The sequence below is a fragment of the Diadema setosum genome, chromosome 9 (genome assembly GCF_964275005.1).
Source record: "Diadema setosum chromosome 9, eeDiaSeto1, whole genome shotgun sequence".
In the NCBI taxonomy this organism is placed as follows: Eukaryota; Metazoa; Echinodermata; class Echinoidea; order Diadematoida; family Diadematidae; genus Diadema; species Diadema setosum.
The window spans coordinates 24360612-24378497 of NC_092693.1; the positions used below are offsets into that span (position 1 = coordinate 24360612).

Here is a 17886-nt window from a genome sequence, read left to right on the forward strand (position 1 = left end):
TTTCAACTTTCCGTCGTAATTGAAAGAAAAATCCTTGCAATTTACAAAGGAGAAGGCGAGTTTAACTGCAAGGTGACGATCGACAAAAATACACAACCGGGTGTACCTTGCTTATTCGTGGCGTGGAGGTCTGCATGACAAATCAAAAGGGGAGTTTACATAGGATTTTTCTACATTACAACATCTGTTTTGTGTGTATCATAAACACTCTCCATATTCCAAAATGATCAAAATATTTAGGGGCTACTCAGGGACTGTAAATAAAAATAGGGGATTGCCAACAACCAGCCTGCGAGTTTCAATGATTTGTGGTAAACCAGCTGTCTGCTTCGGGCGAAGTTTATGTTCACTGAAAAGTCCTCGTCACCATTTCATTCCAATATTGTTCTGTGAGAAAGGACTCAGAAGTAAAACAATGAATGAAACCCTTCCGCAAAATACGGGGGGGGGGGGGGGTAGGTCTAATGAACTACGACCTCGGTTAGGCCTTCGTCATACGGTTGTTTCGTACTGCAGCCGACATCGTCGCGGGTGATCGACCTCGTCGCGGGCCGGCTGGTTGCTGCTACCGGAGGGCAAGACTCGGGCACAGCTCGGTCCCAGTGAAGTTGTCAGGGTCATGCTGATGGGAATGTGGTCGGTGAGGGTGGCAAGCTGAGTCACGAAGGCGTAGTCCCGACACTCCTGAAAAGTTACGGCAGCAACGAAAAATACATCAGCCGATATCTTGTCAGTGATTTGACTTCATTTGATTTCATTTTGATTCCGTTTGATATTGGGTTTATGCGATTTGATTTGACCCTACTTGATTTGATCTGATCGGAGTGGACACGACATGAAAGTCTCCCAGCGTACGCTCATGAATTGAATGTGACAATCTAATCGATTTATAAACATTCCCATATATTTTGATATTTATAACCGACGTGGACGAACACGTACGCAAAATAAGGTCCTTAAACGGATGCGAAAACGCTGTAGTTACATAAAATATACAGTCTAGAGATTCTGAAAATCTTGTCCAGAGTCAAGTGTATTGATTATTATATTGATCTTGTGAAATTTATCGTATAACTATTAAGATAATAAACATTATGAAAGTACAGTATTGCAGGGCAAGACTGTTCAAAGTGGGGTGGGGGTGACGGGAGAAAAATCTTTAGCGGAACATTATATTACCAGCATTTCCGCTTTCTAGCATAGTACGGGGTGGATGAAGTGTTGGACAATCGACTAACCTGCATCATGTGTGTGTTGTAGTTGCTGTAGAGGACGTAGTCGACACGCCGTTTCCCGTTACCATGGTAATTGCGTAGGTCAAAGGTGCTCCAGGCAAACTGGCCCTCCGTTCCCTCCCACACCTCCACGTCTTCCACGTACGTACTCCTCTTCTGACTGTTTTCTAACACCCTGCAGGAAGAAACAGAATAATACAAGAAAGAGGTAATTCAAATGAAGAGTTTAATCGCAGAAATGATTATGCGCCATTCTTAAACATCTTAAACAACTTAAAGTAAGTCGATCATCAGATGGAGCAAAATATATCCTTTTCAGAGATGCCTCACTTGCTATATAACAAGGATTATTCTTGAAGTTGAGATTAAATAACACCCATATTTTCTTACTGTTTTCTTTGTTTCTAGCAGCTTTAAAGGTCCTGTTTACCTTCGGGAGCAGTGATTTAAAAACTGTTCAAGATATCACTTTTGATGCGTATGTGTAGGTCATTTGTATCACAAAACATTCTACTGTATAAAACTTTTGCAATAAAGCCTAAGATATAATGAGATATTGCTATTTTTCTCATTAAACCATAACTGTAGACGGTTTAGTCTGGAAACATTTTATTATAACTATTGTTCACATTTTGTATATTTAACAATACTTAACATTGATCATACTGGCTAAAATTGTTTACATTGGTTGTTTCTATCCCTAACTCACATTTTAGAACTATTTTGAAGCACTAATGCTGGGTTTTTGTTTCATCTGCAAATGGTAAATTATGCCTTTGATCGCAAAATTCTCAAATTAAGTAGATTGAGTTAAATGGTTTTGCAATCAAACTCCTTAAATGTTCTTCGAGAGTTCGCATATATCACAATAAAATGCATTTTGTAATTCAATTTACTGTTACTGATTTTAATTTTTTAATAGTTCATAAGTTGCTTTGACTCTATAAAGAAGAAGCACGTTCAATTCCTTTGATTTTGTAGGACACTTAGGCAATGTTTATATTTCGTAATATCTTCAGAAGTCGTTAGTTTTACGTTTTACCTTGAGTACTATTTTTCCTGATTTGTAGCGAGAAGAAAAACTTCTTTCTTCTCTCTTCAACTGCACATTTTGTAATAAGTACATCAAGCACATCAATTCAGCTTATTTCCCTCATTGGGAGAGAGAGAGAGAGAGAGAGAGAGAGAGAGGTGCAAAGATAAAGAGAGAATAAACTATTAGTGATATTTTGTGTTCTTAAAAGCAAATATTTTGAGACCTACATTGGTAACGCTTCCATAGGAAAAAATATCGATTGGGAGAGAAAGAATGTTGGGTATTTTGGTCACTCTCCACGCTGTTTGATAGCAAATGAAATGTAAACTGCATGAGAAACAATTGCAATGAAAAATGGAGACATCCATGCCTCGTCTTATTATGTTATTTTCGCTGGCATACTAGCAAATACAGAAAATGGAGGGTGTAGGGGAGGGGAGCTTGGGTCTGGAAAGGAGAAACATACTGAACCAATCCTCGACCAAGAACGTGGAAGGCATTCAGTCAATTTTCCAAAGCACGACCAACGAAGAAAAATGTGTAATAAAAATAGTTTTGTGATACGTATGGGGAAAAAATTATCCGAGTCTGAACAATACAAACATAGTCTGCATCGATGACTGGAGGAAGGAAAACACAACATTTGACAGAAACGGACGAATCTCGAAATTGTTAGTTGCGATTCGCCGTCAAACGGATACAGTTTCAGTGTTTTCTTTCAGGCGCTCCGCTGAGCATAGCAGCATCTGGCCAACTGATGCCTCTAAACGCATCTCTTTTGTTATCGCTTCTCCCCCCCCCCTCCTCCCTCTTTCTTTCCCATAATCTTCTTTCCTGTTTTCTCTTCTACCAGTCTACCCCCTTCCTATTATCCTCTCATCTGTTGTCGCTTTGTTTCTCATACCCTCTCCTACATCATTATGGAGACGATTACATCTTTCCGAAGATAATCGATTTTTTTTTTTTTGCTTTGCTCATTAGCACAATGGATGTCAAAAATTCAAAGCCTATCCCCTGTATCATTGTGCATGGTATTGTTTAACATTTGGAATGATTTTTTCTTCGTGTATTAACGTCGGTTTATGTTTTTCCCGATGAACAACCTACCATGTTGTTTTTTTTTTATTGAAATGAATTTCTTTTCCATGCAGATTGTAAGTCATATCAAACCATATCGAATCAAATCAAATCAAGGCAAGTCATATCACATCTCATCACATCACATCACATCACATCACATCACATCACATCACATCACATCACATCACATCACATCACATCACATCACATCACATCACATCACATCACATCACATCACATCACATCACAACACATCACATCACATCACATCACATCACATCACATCACATCACATCACATCACATCACATCACATCACATCACATCACATCACATCACATCACATCACATCACATCACATCACATCAAATCAAATCAAATTCAACCAACGCCAAAGAGTGGGATCAGTGCACTCTGCGTTGAACAGTATTCGAAGGCCTTCGAGTTCGTTTCGATAGGCATTAAACGGCAAGGAGTCATCACTTGAAGGGGAAATAAGGATGGAGAACGGATGCCTCGTCATGTTTGTCTTAGATCAAATGAAGCCTTGGAAAACAAATGGCAAACAAGCTGGGAATGCTTTGAGAGAAGACTCGCCATCCGATTCCATGTTAAAAAACAAAGTATCCAGCCAAAATGTCTCTTTCATCCTTCTCAATATCATTCTACAGGAAAAGACATCGACGGCAAAGTGGAAAACGTTAATGGCGCATTGCCTTTAGTAAGTACATACATTTCTCTCCTTTGTTTGTTACAAAGGTTTCCAAAGCAGGACATTTTAATGACACTATCTACGTCCTAATATCTCTACGAAAATATTGATGAATAAGAAAATGTTTCCTACACGAACAAAGTGCGTCTCCCCTCTACTCATCTACGAGATAACCAAATATCTTGCTGATCATCGAACTGAACAAGGTTACGGCATTTAGCTCTTGGAAACGTAAGTGAATTTCCTCTACATATTAGTCAAGTTGATTTTGAAAAAAAAAATCTTTATGAAGTCAAACAAACAGAAATGATATAAAAAGCTTCATTAAAACCGCATAAGAATGAGAAAACCATGGCATTCAAATATGAACACGCCACTGTCGTTATCTCCTTCATGTCATCTAAGCTTTAACCAGAGAGATGACCAATAGAAAAAAAGAATGATAACCCCTATAACTCTGAATCATCTTTGTAAACCGAAGAATGCTTTCCCAAAGTTTTCTGTTTAAACAACAGCAACAGCAGCAGCAACAACAACAACAACAACTTACAGATTACGGTTGAGCCTGACGCCGGGATTGTACATTGTTAAGATTGCTTTGTTTCTCGGTTAATCAGAAGAGGCATCACACCTCATTGTTGTTGTTGTTGTTGTGTTTGTGTGTGTGGTTTTTTTGTGTGTGTGTTTGGTTTATCTAATGTTTTCAATGATTACGCCCACTTTGGATACATATACGGACATGCACCCACTGGGGCCGACAGTCTTTTTGCATCTAAGAAGAGACTCTCCAGCAAATTTTGGGCAATGTTGATGGAAAGTACTCAATAATGCGTTCGTTTCTTCGAGATATCATCATTGACAATCAGTAATTTAGGAAGTAATCAATCACAGATAACAGCGATGCACTGGTAAGTACTGCGTGGGAATGATGTTCTCAATAGTTTTACGACGATGATCTCGCAGTCATTTCACAGACGTAGAAATAAATGCAAGTTTGAGCTCTGTCACACGTCGGTTTCTCCATTGGGCCTTGGAAATATTGAAATGAAAAATTAAAGTGAAAAGAGGAAAAAATAGAAAAGATAAAGGCGAAGATGAGTTCATAATCATTTCACACAAGGTGATGGTGAGACGTAACGACAGACTTTCCTTTCCTTCGTTGAAAAAAAAAAATAAGCAACAAATAAAATCAAAAACTTTGAGCCGTTTAGAGAGAGAGAAAAAAAACCCAACTTTATTGTAGCGCGTCCCCTTCGTACAACTTCAACCATTCTTAATGGCATCCTGTTATTCTGCTTTCAACGATCAGTAAAACTCTCGTTTGGTCTCAGTGTTAATATTATTCTTAAAGAGGGAAGACAACCTCATCTTTATTCAATCAAAGATATCTCTCCATTTTTTCCTTCATGGTTGATCTGCATTATAAAACGGATGACTACGTCGCGACAAGTGACAGAATGACAACATGGATTTTTCAATTTGGCGGTATTTGATCGGATTTGTTTTCAGTGCGGGGCAGAGATCGGCCCAACGGCTCGGGGAAGACAGCTGCAAAAACCGTCCAGGGATGTACGACCCAATTACCATAAGCCATGAAGGAATGTTTAGCGAGCCCTATGATGGCGAATAATGCGCGATAATACCATATTCCACAAAATTACCCAGTAGGGTACCATGGTATGAGATCAAGAGGGGTCGAACTTAAAAGACGCGGAAGAAGAGATGGTATTGTTGAGTGGTTTGTGATGGGAGGAGAGAAGAGAGAAAGAAAAAAGATAAGAGGGTAATCGAGGATGCCTTTACTCAGTGACGTCACAATGAATATAAATTTTGTAGCCTCCATCCAGTTCACCCAGGATATGAGGTCTTTTTTCCCCTTTAAATCTAATCCCATAACCAACTTGTCCACCATCACTCAATTCTACATCAAGCTTCAAACGAATAATTAGGGCCTATAAATCAAAATGATTTCTTTTACGAAACTGGCTGTCATCATCGAATGCGAACATGGTTAAAATGAAAAGCTCATATCCTACAGCAAATATATATTTAGGTGTTATAGTTATGTTATTGCATATATAGTGAGACATGTACCATGGTCCTATAGCATCCATTCCTTGCAGGTAAAACGGTCATGCCAAGTGCTTGATCATTATGAATTAGTGTATCTCGGAGTTGGCATTTTGAAGATTGTTAGAACTACTGCGTACCCTTATCTGTCGCTATCTTCTTTCTCTATTATCTTCCCCTCTCTTTGTATCTCTCCCCTTCTCCCTCCCTCCCTGGAACCCTTTAAATCTCCCCTTTTCCTCCCCCCCCCCCCCCACTTTCCCTCTCTCCCTTATCACCTTCTCGCTCAGCTTTGTGAAACAGGTAGCTGTCAGTCAAATTCTGACTCTGACGCGGCGTGACGCGACGAAATGCTTTCAGTCTTTAATAAGTGAATGGCTGGTACCATGCACCTTCTTCAGGCACGTGCAAGCCGATACACACGCTTACACACACACACACGCACACACACACACACACACACACACACACACTCCTGATTCTTATGCTGATTCCGCCACACTAGAAACAATGACACAAAAAATCCTACAAATATTTAGATGACGTACTGTGAATAACGGGAAAAAATACGCATGAGAATTTTACGAGACGTTGCATAGCCTCGGGCTGTGCAACTGCGGGAATTGTCCATTAAAGCGATATAAATTGCTGTTTTGAAATAACGATCGAGTGATAAAAACCAAGGACGAGAAAATGCCTACGCTGGCTCGTTGCCGTGGGGCTGTGAGCTGGAGAAGAAACACAGGGGAATGTATTTTAACAACGATGCAGGTGTGCGATATGAATTCAATCGGCTCGCATGCGGGGAAGAATTTTTTTTTTGCATAATTTCTCCCTGTATGCGGTCACTGACCTGAAAAGATCGCCCCCACTTTTCTTACATTCAAACAGTGACCAATTTGACTGACGATTCCTTTTATGAATAGCAACTTAATACCCGATTCGAGAAGCGTAGAATAGTGTCTCAAGGTTTCAGTATTGCGTATAGAGTAGATGGTAAAGCAGCTTTCACTCTGATTCCTTCGAAATCTTTTCCTTCCTAATGCTTGATAAATTCCTCTCATTGTCTCTTGCTTTATAAAGAAAATTCGAATATATTCTCAAAGCCTCATTTCTGCAGGTATTTGTAAAATGTATGATAAGTTGAAAGAAAAGATATACAGTAATCAAGAAATCGGTGCGTATAGCTTTGACATCATTATTCCTCTCACTGTTCCTCCATTTCGGAAAAGTGTATAAGAGTTGAAAAAGCAATCCGTAACCTTGGTCTTTGGCATGGAACGCGAATGTATGTGTATGATATATATTAAAATATTTACAGCCAGAAGAAAAGTTGTAAAGACGCAAAGTATTTGAAGAATTTATACCCAATTCACACGTTCACCTTTCACAACTGGGCAAACCACTGGATGACTCCAGTTCGGCGTCATCATTCAGCTATACAAGGGAGGTTCGGTATTTTGCTATCAAAAATAAAAAAAGTCTAGAGGGTGGTATTGCTTCGACACAAATCTTGAAGATGACTTGACTCCCTCCCATACGTAGGGATCTCATACTCGGGCTTTTCAAATTCTGCTGATAAAATGCTAGAATATATCTACATCTCACGTCTATCCAACCCTACAGACGAATGGCATACATTTCAGTAGTTTGCAAATAGGGTCTACTGTATATGTCCAAGATTATCCCTATATCTCCCAGAGTTTTAATCTTCCTAAGGGTAAGAGTAATACATTTTGACCATAATGGAGCCAACATATTTCGTAGATTACTTTAGAAACCATCATTATAATAACGAAGGCTTATGCGTGTACAAGATAACATCCAGAAAAAAAAAAAGTCGCACCAAGATGTTCTTCTTTACCGTAGGTCACTAAGAGTCCTATTCTTCAACTCTCTCTCAAAGGAATCAATCATTCACATCCTTGCAGCGGATCTATCCAGGATTTATCTCTATATACCTTTTGAGGGTTTCATTTTCTACAGGCACAACTTGTACATATTATTTTCCATTTGATCGTACACGTGGTATGGATTCGTCCAGGAGTTTATTCGTTCCAAAGGTAACAAGCTTCATTTCCTACAGGACAGGAACGAGTCATATACAATATAATTATTCATTTCCAGTGGATCGTACTTACTGCGCAATGGATTCAACCTACAATTTCATCCTTCCAATAAGTAGCAGTCATTAACGTTCAATCCCAATAAGTGAGTTACACACATCTTGAAAGGAGATAAGTCCAGACTGAAGCCCTTACCTCTGGAGGTTCTCCGGAGTGGCCACCTCCTCGTCGTGTAGTCTCTGCGACCTCATGAGGGTTCCAACGGTCCACGCCTTGTCCACACCCGGCTTCATTCGGCATGGATCCTGGTAGATGAGGAACAGCGGATGACTCCAGTCCCCCATGTCAGCTGATGGAGGGATGATTAAAAAAAAAAAAGAGAACCGATAAATACTCAATCTCTCTCCATCGCAGAAGAAAGCAAAAAGCAAACAATTTAAGAAACAGAGAAACACATTGTATTTTGACAACACTGCAATTCGGTGCAGGAGGCCAAAACCCATAAAAGCGTTGTTGAAAACTATTCCAAGTGTGTTTTTGTTTGTTTGTTTGTTTGTTTGTTTGTTTCATTTTCCATCTGAGAAGATGGCTTGATAGCCCATTTTCAGCTGCACTTGCTGGTCTGCCATGGGGTCCAGTTGGATGCGAGACGAATCACTTAACCAGGTTCTACACCCTGTTCTTTGCGATGAATGAATGAAGCGAGATCTGTTACGTGCTTGAGTTGTGACTCTCTCACACACGGTACTTCCATCTGTAATGTCCTATCCGAGGGGCAGCCACTTGAGAAATATAACATGGGCTGCATGGTCTACACGCTAGAAGTATTGGAAAACAGTCGAAAATATGATTGTCAACCTTTTGTTGTTGTCATTGTTGTTGTTGTTGTTGTTGTTGTTGTTGTTGATGATGATGATGATCGAAGAAAATGGAACTTTTTTTTTTGGGGGGGGGGGGTAAGTGATGTTGTGTTGTAGTCATGGGTGGTTCCACATTATACATACAGACGTGCTTTGATTTGATGTGATGGTGAATGTGACTGTCGCCTCTAACATAATTATCAAAATTAGTACGAAAACATTCTGACGAAAAAAATATTCAATTATCACAATGGTGAAAGACATTTTGTAGCATACTTCGTGACTTGTATACCTTGCACATTATTGTTGAACGATATTAAATTTATAAAATGTATACTTTGCATATTATTAATTACTTTTTATGGAAAAATATAATTGAAATAAAAAAAAAAAAAAGAAAGGGCGGTAACAAGAATGTCCAGTAATGATACAATAATACTGATACAAGCGGTTAATGATGATAATAATTTACTTATCATCATAACAATAAGAATGTATTGATAGTGTTGTTTAACTAGAGTAGAGTCTTCAGTGTTATAAATGCTCCTTGAGTTTATCACTATACCTCGGCATTTTCCGGTAACCACTTTGACACCTCATAAAGAGAGACATCGTGGGTAGAAAGAAACAAGGGAGCCACACTGATTGGGATTCGAACCTCCTGTTTGAAAGGCTTCAGCCTCATCCCCGATACCGCTGCTTGTGATCTCACAGCATCCTGTCAAGCTCTCCGAGCTGTTCAACAGATTTTTTTTTTTCCGAGCATGTCGAAAATAAACGAGAATGTGAGTCATGAGCTTTTTATGTGTTGAAATCATTCCCTGGAGAACTCATATGGCGGAATGATGGTAATGATGCTGAAGAATCTTCATGAAGTCTCACGGCTTAACCCAAATGGGAGAATCCCTGCAGATACCGCATTGGTATATTTTGGTACATTGATGCTGTATTTGTTCATCATCAGTTTTCATTATTCATTGATAGCATTTTATTCGGTAGTAAATTAATGTATATAATCTTTCATTTCTGCCTATTTTGGCAATAATTCTACCATTGTTTATTTCCGGTGTAGCATGAGCAAAATCCTCTATCGCTAAGTGTTGCAATGATTCTTTAAAATGGAACCACACTGTAGAGATTAAAGTTTAATTTTCTGTCTCCCCTTTCAATATTTGTATGTAAAATATGTGCAAATTTATTGAATCAATCAATTCCATATCTCTCGGCGATATAAAAAGAGCAATGAAATTCAGAGGTACACATTCGCTGATGACAAAAAGATGACTTCTGCAAAATAAAATCCCAAAGGCTTGATGGGTTGACATGGAATTAAAGCAAAGGGAATGGAATTTGAAATCCATGTCTTTCAGTGCCCTCTTGCTGCTAATGGGATTTTATATTGTCACCACCAGACATCAACCACCGTAAAAAGTTGCACGTTCTGCTTACTTATCTTGTTGTAGGTGGCTTCGTGATTCATGAGACAGAAGCATATAAATAAATCGTGTTACCCTTTTACCTGAGATTGGTTGAGCAAAGTCATTACCAAAGATATGACTTGATTAGGTATTCGGTTTATCATGATTATTTGTACACGTGGGCATACATACATAGCGTTTCCTATAAAGGTAACCAATCTGATTGTTAAACTCTGTACATTAATAAATGTCTTGACTACAGGGAATCAAAACAATCAAAACAATAAAAAAAACCGCATTGATCTACTTTACTGTGATCTTGATTGCTTTGCCGAATTTCATAAGGGAGTTTTGAAATCTAGAAAATGAAGATAAAGAAAAAACATCAAATTACATTTTCAAACTCAAACAAGAAGGAGATTTTCGAGGGCAGACATCATCACAGCGTAATCCGCAGTTATAGCTTATTGTTACTACTTTCACTGTTTCACAAAATGGCCAGAACTTTCCAAGATTTTGTCCTTTAAACAGTCAAACGCCACGATTTTCTTAGCTTTACTGCAGTCCCATATCAAATTTAACTTGAAAACGGGGTTGGAGCTCTATTACATTCACAAACAGAAATACACACATACACATATACACACATGAACTCACACACACACACACACACACACACACACACACACGCACACACTCACACACTCGTGACGAATTAACATGCGCACATTCATTCGCAGGCAACCATGGTACAATAATGTACCTGACACCACAGCTTGTAGGACCTATCTTTGGTAGATATGGACACACTATTATGATCACTACAAAACAAACATTTCTTTTCTCGGCCATAGGGGCACTTGGATAATTTTGTTCCTTTTTTGAAGAAACCTTTTTTTTTTTCAAAAAAACAAACAAACAAACAAACTCTTTCAGGACTTCCCCTTGTCCTCTGTTATGATATGATGGGTGTTGGCTGTTGTAAAGATGGAAAACTTGCATGTGGAACACCCGACACTCGACACTATGTTGATATAATGGTCCAAGTCTACAAGAGTGCCTCCTACAAAGATCTTGTCATAAAAACGCACGCCTCCCTTCCACCTCTTGCCCTGAAATCAAGCCATCGCACTGTCGCAATGCACCGTGTATATAGTGGGTATAGAGGATGGGATTATTGATAACCAGGAGGGAGGAGGTTAGGCTAGTAGACAGATTTCATGAATAAAACAGCTCCGGGACCAGCCGCATAGAGCAAACAGTTCTTTCAATTATCCCCTCGCCTTCCCCCGTAGGCCCGTGACAACAACAATACTTTATTATGACCTGGCTCTACGAGTGAGTTCAGCGGCACGCCTCGCATTCGACCTCGAAATTGAATACGCGCGGCGCGGTGCGCGAAGTCGGTGGAGCGTGATCTCGGATCCTACTAATCTGACCGGCCTGATGCCCGTGCTGCTTTGGCAGAACCAACCCTCAGGTGGTATTCGTGCAGGAAGCAAAACAAACGCCAAACCCCATCGAGCCTCCCTAAAAATACCCCCATACCACGGATTCAAAGAGCAGAGATATACGTGATACGTTGGGGGGGGGGGGATTAAGTGTTCTAAAACACCACATAAAAGAATATATACATATCACGTTATTCTACGCCTAAATGGTACTAAGGTTTCTCTAACTTTTTTTTTTTTATTTATAAACATTTAGAAGCACTTGGCATTGTTTTGTGACTGGAATTCTGTAAACGCTTTAATCACGTTCCCTCAAACCCAAGATTCTTAACAAATTTGTTGCTATGACATTCTTAAAAACTGTTTATAGTGCAATTCTATTTCAAATTCAAATTTAAAGTCATTTTCAAAGTCCCCTTCTTATAAGTGGTGTTAACTAAATCAACACAGTACACAACTTTCATTAAAATCAGGAGTTAGGGACATGGAGAGTGATAGTAGTTATGAGCACATTTGGAATTAGGAAAGATAAAGAATTAGGCAAAGATTTGTGCGAGGATCAATCGGAGATTAATTTTGTGAGGCGATGATATTATCAATTTTCGTCAAATAATCTTCATAGAGATTGCTACCAATATCACTCTGTGAAAACATGGAAAACAGGACTTTCCAATGAATATCTTATTTTGAGTCAGCATCATTGTAAAGCTTCTACCCATTTGTCTTTTTGACTTTCACACATCTCAATCACAGACTAGAAATACTAAAAATTGAAATGATGATATCATATTGCCATATAAACTATGATAATCAGGTTTGACACCTTTTCCCTGAATTCCTGTGAACGGGGATTGATAAGTGGCCGAAAATTGGACATTATCATCCTTTCGCAATATGCAATTTGGCGACGACAGATAAGATTGAAGATTATTCCTTGACATCTTTTTTTTAACTGTCTGCACTCGCCCTGTACAAGTGGCACATTAAATCATGCATTTTGCCATTTACGTGTGGTTTACGACATGGGCCTCTTACTCTCCTTCGCTCTCTCTCGAGAGACTTCCGTAGTCTGTAATCAATTCAAATATTCACAGCTGTAGCAGCTAAGATAACTGACGTGCGACTGGTCGGGCAGAGTGGCGGTCATGTTAAACCTTTCCCCTTTCTAAATGCCTTCTTGCGTTGGTCAGATTTCTAAGTCCAAAGTATGTCTATTGATTACCGGTAGTTGTTGTGTTTTCTTCTTCTTAATTCTTTCGAGACGACCTCTGGGTCCACTGAGTGAGTCGTCTGGCCAGAACACAATTAAGAAGATCTATACTAATCAGGACATGACTAATACTCGTATGTCCGCTTCAGTGCAAACGGATCTGTGCAATTGGTGGGGCTTCATCTTTCTTTAACCTTGTCTAGCAAGGTAAACCTAACGTACTTAGAAATGGTGCAGCAGTCAGTGTAAACATCTACTGAGTATGATATAGAGATTTACCGATACTCTTCAAAACCGGTCAAGCTTGATACGGCTGTGTCTTTTATAACAATGATGATATCCCATAATCGTAAACCAATTTTTTTTATTCATCTTTTTTTTTTCATACGAGAGAAAGAGAGACAAAACGAGAATGGGGAAAATGAAGAGATGTAGTCATTGAAGCGGAGAGATATTTTGACAGGTAAATAGATAAAACACTTAACGAGCCGATGAATTATCATTAGTCATCGACTCCATTAGACCTTGAATACTGTATTTTTAATGAGTTATTCCACGAACTCTATGAATAGACGTTTTCTGCCTCTCTCTTTCAAAAACAAAACAAAAACAAAAACAAACAACAAGGACGGTTCAAGCTGATTCACGAGGCGGAAACATCGTCTGTAATACATCGCAAATGATCGAACTGTCACTCCTTTCCTGCGGTTATACGTTTTTAGGGTTAAGGTTCTTTGAGTCACGTGCTCATGATACCTGCTACATCATTTCTCACCTTCGTTGCAATCGACACTGGCAGAGGCGCGAAAAGTACTGTAACTATACCGGTTTAGAAACACAGGATAACTCATTAAAAACAGTCGCAATACGTCTACTAAAGAAAAAAATGGTGGCAACTTATGGTATGCCTCGTGAATTATTCATGCTAATTACCATTATTGGTTTCTCATCAACATCCAATGATAACAGGAAAACCCACTACTTCTTTTCTCACGAGGACCAAGGATACCCAGGAAAAGGGAGCTATGTATAGATCGTTCTACCAGTGCCCACCCTCATTCGCCTCCGTATATCATTGATTATGAATAGGCCATTACTGTGGTAGACTAATGGACTGACAGTACGGACGCAGACGTGCCCATCATTACTGTATATCATTAAGAGGTGAGTGACGGACGCGGAGGGGTGAAATATTGACATTGCAAGTGTGCGAGAAGAAAAAAAAAAAAAAACACGCAGCCAGAGTTACCTGAGAGGAATAACCCCCTTAAACGTGCCATTACCTTTAGGGAGTTAATGACCTGAATTATGGTTCGAATATCCGGTCAATGTATGTAAGTACCTCCTTGATTTATTAAGGTATTTTAGTATACCGCACCACTGTATGTTCAAATAATCTCTATGATCTCTGGATCCATTCCTTTCAAAGGCTACCATTTTGTTTCCTAAAACAAGGGCCAACTTTATAGATGATTGCAAATACATCGTATTTCTCTTACATCAAGAATATTTTTAGAATTTGTGATTACTCACATATATATGCAAGTTTTGCTTATAATGACAGCTTTCTGCATTTTTGTAAGTCTTAAAAGACTGGAATGAATGTCATAATGTTACTCAAATAATCTGAGAATTATTCCAACCTATTAGCATTGATGTCTGAGTTTATGAATCAATGGTTTTATACGAATGTTACGTATAACCTTTTTTCGCAATGTTATGTATGTTACTTCATAGATGCCGAAAATGTTCAAACAAAAAAGGTACAATCAGAGTCAAAACACAGAGTGACACAGACGCATTCAAACTGATAATCGAAAGAAACTATAGATTTCTGATGGGTAAGATTGCACTTGACGCTTCTGTGTATCCAAACCTGAAGCATGGATTTCCTGAACTCCTGTAGCTCACAAAGCGTGGAAATTGATACAAAACGATATTGCGCACGAAAATTCAAAAAGTAAAATACTTGTTAAAAACTTATCATGCAGTTGTTGAGATCAATAAAATGTAATCACGTGATATTATCCCTCCATAATCAACCAATATGTCTCAACAGATAGTGATTCCTCATCTTAATTTCAGCATGAGCTTATGGAATTAACAACACGACCATATCTTTCCGAGCTCTGTTTATGTTGATGCAACACACTTTTTCAGCAGTGTTTCAACCGTCTGTTCTCACAGAACAAATTCAAATCAACATCTGCAGTGAACGGAGTGGGGAGAATATTCTACATCGCAAATATTCAGTCTATATCGATATCCCTGGGCCGACGAGAAAGCTAATCTGTAAGGGCATAACCTCCGGAGATGATTTGTTATTTCGACGGCCTTTCGATTTCTCCTCCCTATCTCTGCATCATTCTCTTTTTATTTTTTACGAAGGGAGAGGAAAGGAATTTAGCACATTGGGAGTGTGGAAGGATAATCGAAATGCACTATCTTGGCAACACATAATGACGATCCCATACAATTGTATGACTCACTGATCGCCGTACACGCCCGATGGAATAGATTCACGCACCTCCTTTACATTTCTGCCCCACACTCTCGGACTGCAGAATGAAACAAGCATCACATGAGTTGAAAAGTGAGTTCCCCCCTGGGCTGGGAATGTGACGACACGATGTTGTTACTTATGCAAAAAGTAATTACATTACCAGTAATGAGAAAATGAGTCCCTCCGTCTTGCTGATAATGATCGGAATAATCGATTAAATCATCAAGGAAAGGTTTCATCAAACTGCTAGATGCCAGGAGAGTGTGGTGTGGGATAGTCGTAAGAGTCTCGTCAAACGTCACATAATTATACGTGATGATACGGACCATGACGAGAAATTGAAAAATGGATCATCTTCCATTCTTGGAGACACACTATCATCATGTCTATTACTGAAATAATCCTGCTTTTCCCTATTGCTATTCTTGCCGGGTTTTATCTTGAGCTCGTAATAAATTTTAGTTGCGTTGGTGATCAATCTTTTACAAATTCTTTCCAGTGTAGGCTAATGCATTGGCCAAAGGAATGCTTAACTTGAAATATAGGTGAACGGGAAACTGTGGATCCATTTTACCAAGTCGTCATAGCAAACCACTCTTAGGATGACTACAGGCAAAGACAGTGAAACGTTCACAGCCGGTTTATTCGTGAAAGCTTACAGTTTACGTTACAATATTCCTCTTATATCGTACCCACTGAACTCTTACACTTTGCTCTGCGAATTTCAACACCTACCCACAAACTGTGATTCTCTATAATACGCCAAACTCTAAAACCGGATCAAATTTTTGTACTTAGTGATGGAAAATAGTCACTTTTATGCTGCTTTCGCAGACAAAGGAAACCCTAACCTCTGGCACAGTTTGACAATTGTCATCCAACCCAAGCCTCTCTTTAAATGTATCAAGTCCGTTTGGACAAACTGATTTTTCTAACCTCCAATCAAAGTTAGGTTTGGACACTTACTTTCCTACAAGAAGTTCACCTAGAATAGGAGTTTCCTCAAAGTCAAGAGCATCACACGCGAATATAATACCGACAAATGTTTATTAAGCATATCATGGCCTGAAATTAATGGAGTAAAACAAACAACGAAACAAAACAAACAAACAAACACACACAGACAAACAAAAACAAACGAAAAACAAATTATATGTTTATAGAGAAGAGACACCCCACTTGTTTTTTTTTTCAGTTTATGGTTTTCTTTGCATTGTAGGATCCTTTGCAGCTGTAACTCATCCTCAGAGTCTTAGCCTTTCCACCGTGTTGTCTGCATGGATGGAGGGCACCAAAGTTCCAAATATAGACATAGCCTCTCGCACAGCATGCAAGATGAAATGACTGAACAATCGAAACATGCATAGTTCTCAGGGTCACAATCTAATACAGTATTCCTATCCTATTGCTGTTGTTTTGTTTTTTAGTCCGATAGATGTTTATTTCCTATGTTGAATTAGTTGGTTAAGTAAGTTAACGTTTTGGATTTAAGAATATTTGAATCGTGCCAAAAGGGACTCTTCTCTCTCCGCAGTTGAAAATAGACTGTGTATAGTAAAGAGAAAAATCCATTGCGCTCCCGTTACTGTTAAGCTACGTGACCTTATAACATCCCAGAAATCAGAACACACTGTAAGACATCGACATACTACTACAACAAGTGGCAGGCATAACCTATATTTCTTGTTGTTCCACTAAGACAGTTATTACACCTATATACGGTATCGAACAATATACATCGGCTTCCAATATATTAAGTCGTGGATCTTTGACAGGAGTATGAATCTCACCTGCTTGCCAAGCGAAAATCTTCTCTGATAGCCATCCAAATATGACCCCTAACATACAGTGAGTATCGGGGGTTTCGTCTCACCTCCCTGTTCAGTGTTACAACTATAGCTATCGATTGCCAAGTTGTTGATAAGTTTGTGACCTTCCAGTGATGGAAACAGAAATGGGACGGGTTATTCATTGTTACGATTAAGAGAAATAGATAATTGGACACATCCCAAAAATTCCAAATTTGTCGTTATGTATGTGAATGCAGAAATGTTTCATATAGTACACATCTGTGAAATTTGAGGAATATCGGAAAATCCATACAAAAGTTATACATTTTCAAAGGTTGGGTTAAATCCATTGACCACTATCACTAGGAACGAAGACTACAACAATTTGTGATGTCACAGTACGTCAGTAATATTAAGAACATGTAAAGATGATTAAACATATCTGTAATTTTCTCC

At 38.9% G+C, this 17886-nt stretch overlaps 1 protein-coding gene across 1 annotated transcript in view; it reads right to left on the reverse strand.

Moving 5' to 3' along the window:
- Window positions 1-492: 492 nt before the first annotated feature.
- LOC140232933 (sphingomyelin phosphodiesterase 3-like) overlaps window positions 493-17886 on the reverse strand; it is a 112260-nt gene continuing 94866 nt past the window's right edge. Inside the window, exons 4-6 of the mRNA XM_072313043.1 lie at window positions 8394-8547; window positions 1239-1410; window positions 493-684 (exon numbers count right to left, since the gene is read on the reverse strand). Of these exons, the coding sequence (XP_072169144.1) occupies window positions 493-684; window positions 1239-1410; window positions 8394-8547 (518 nt within the window). The remainder of the gene's footprint in view (window positions 685-1238; window positions 1411-8393; window positions 8548-17886) is intronic.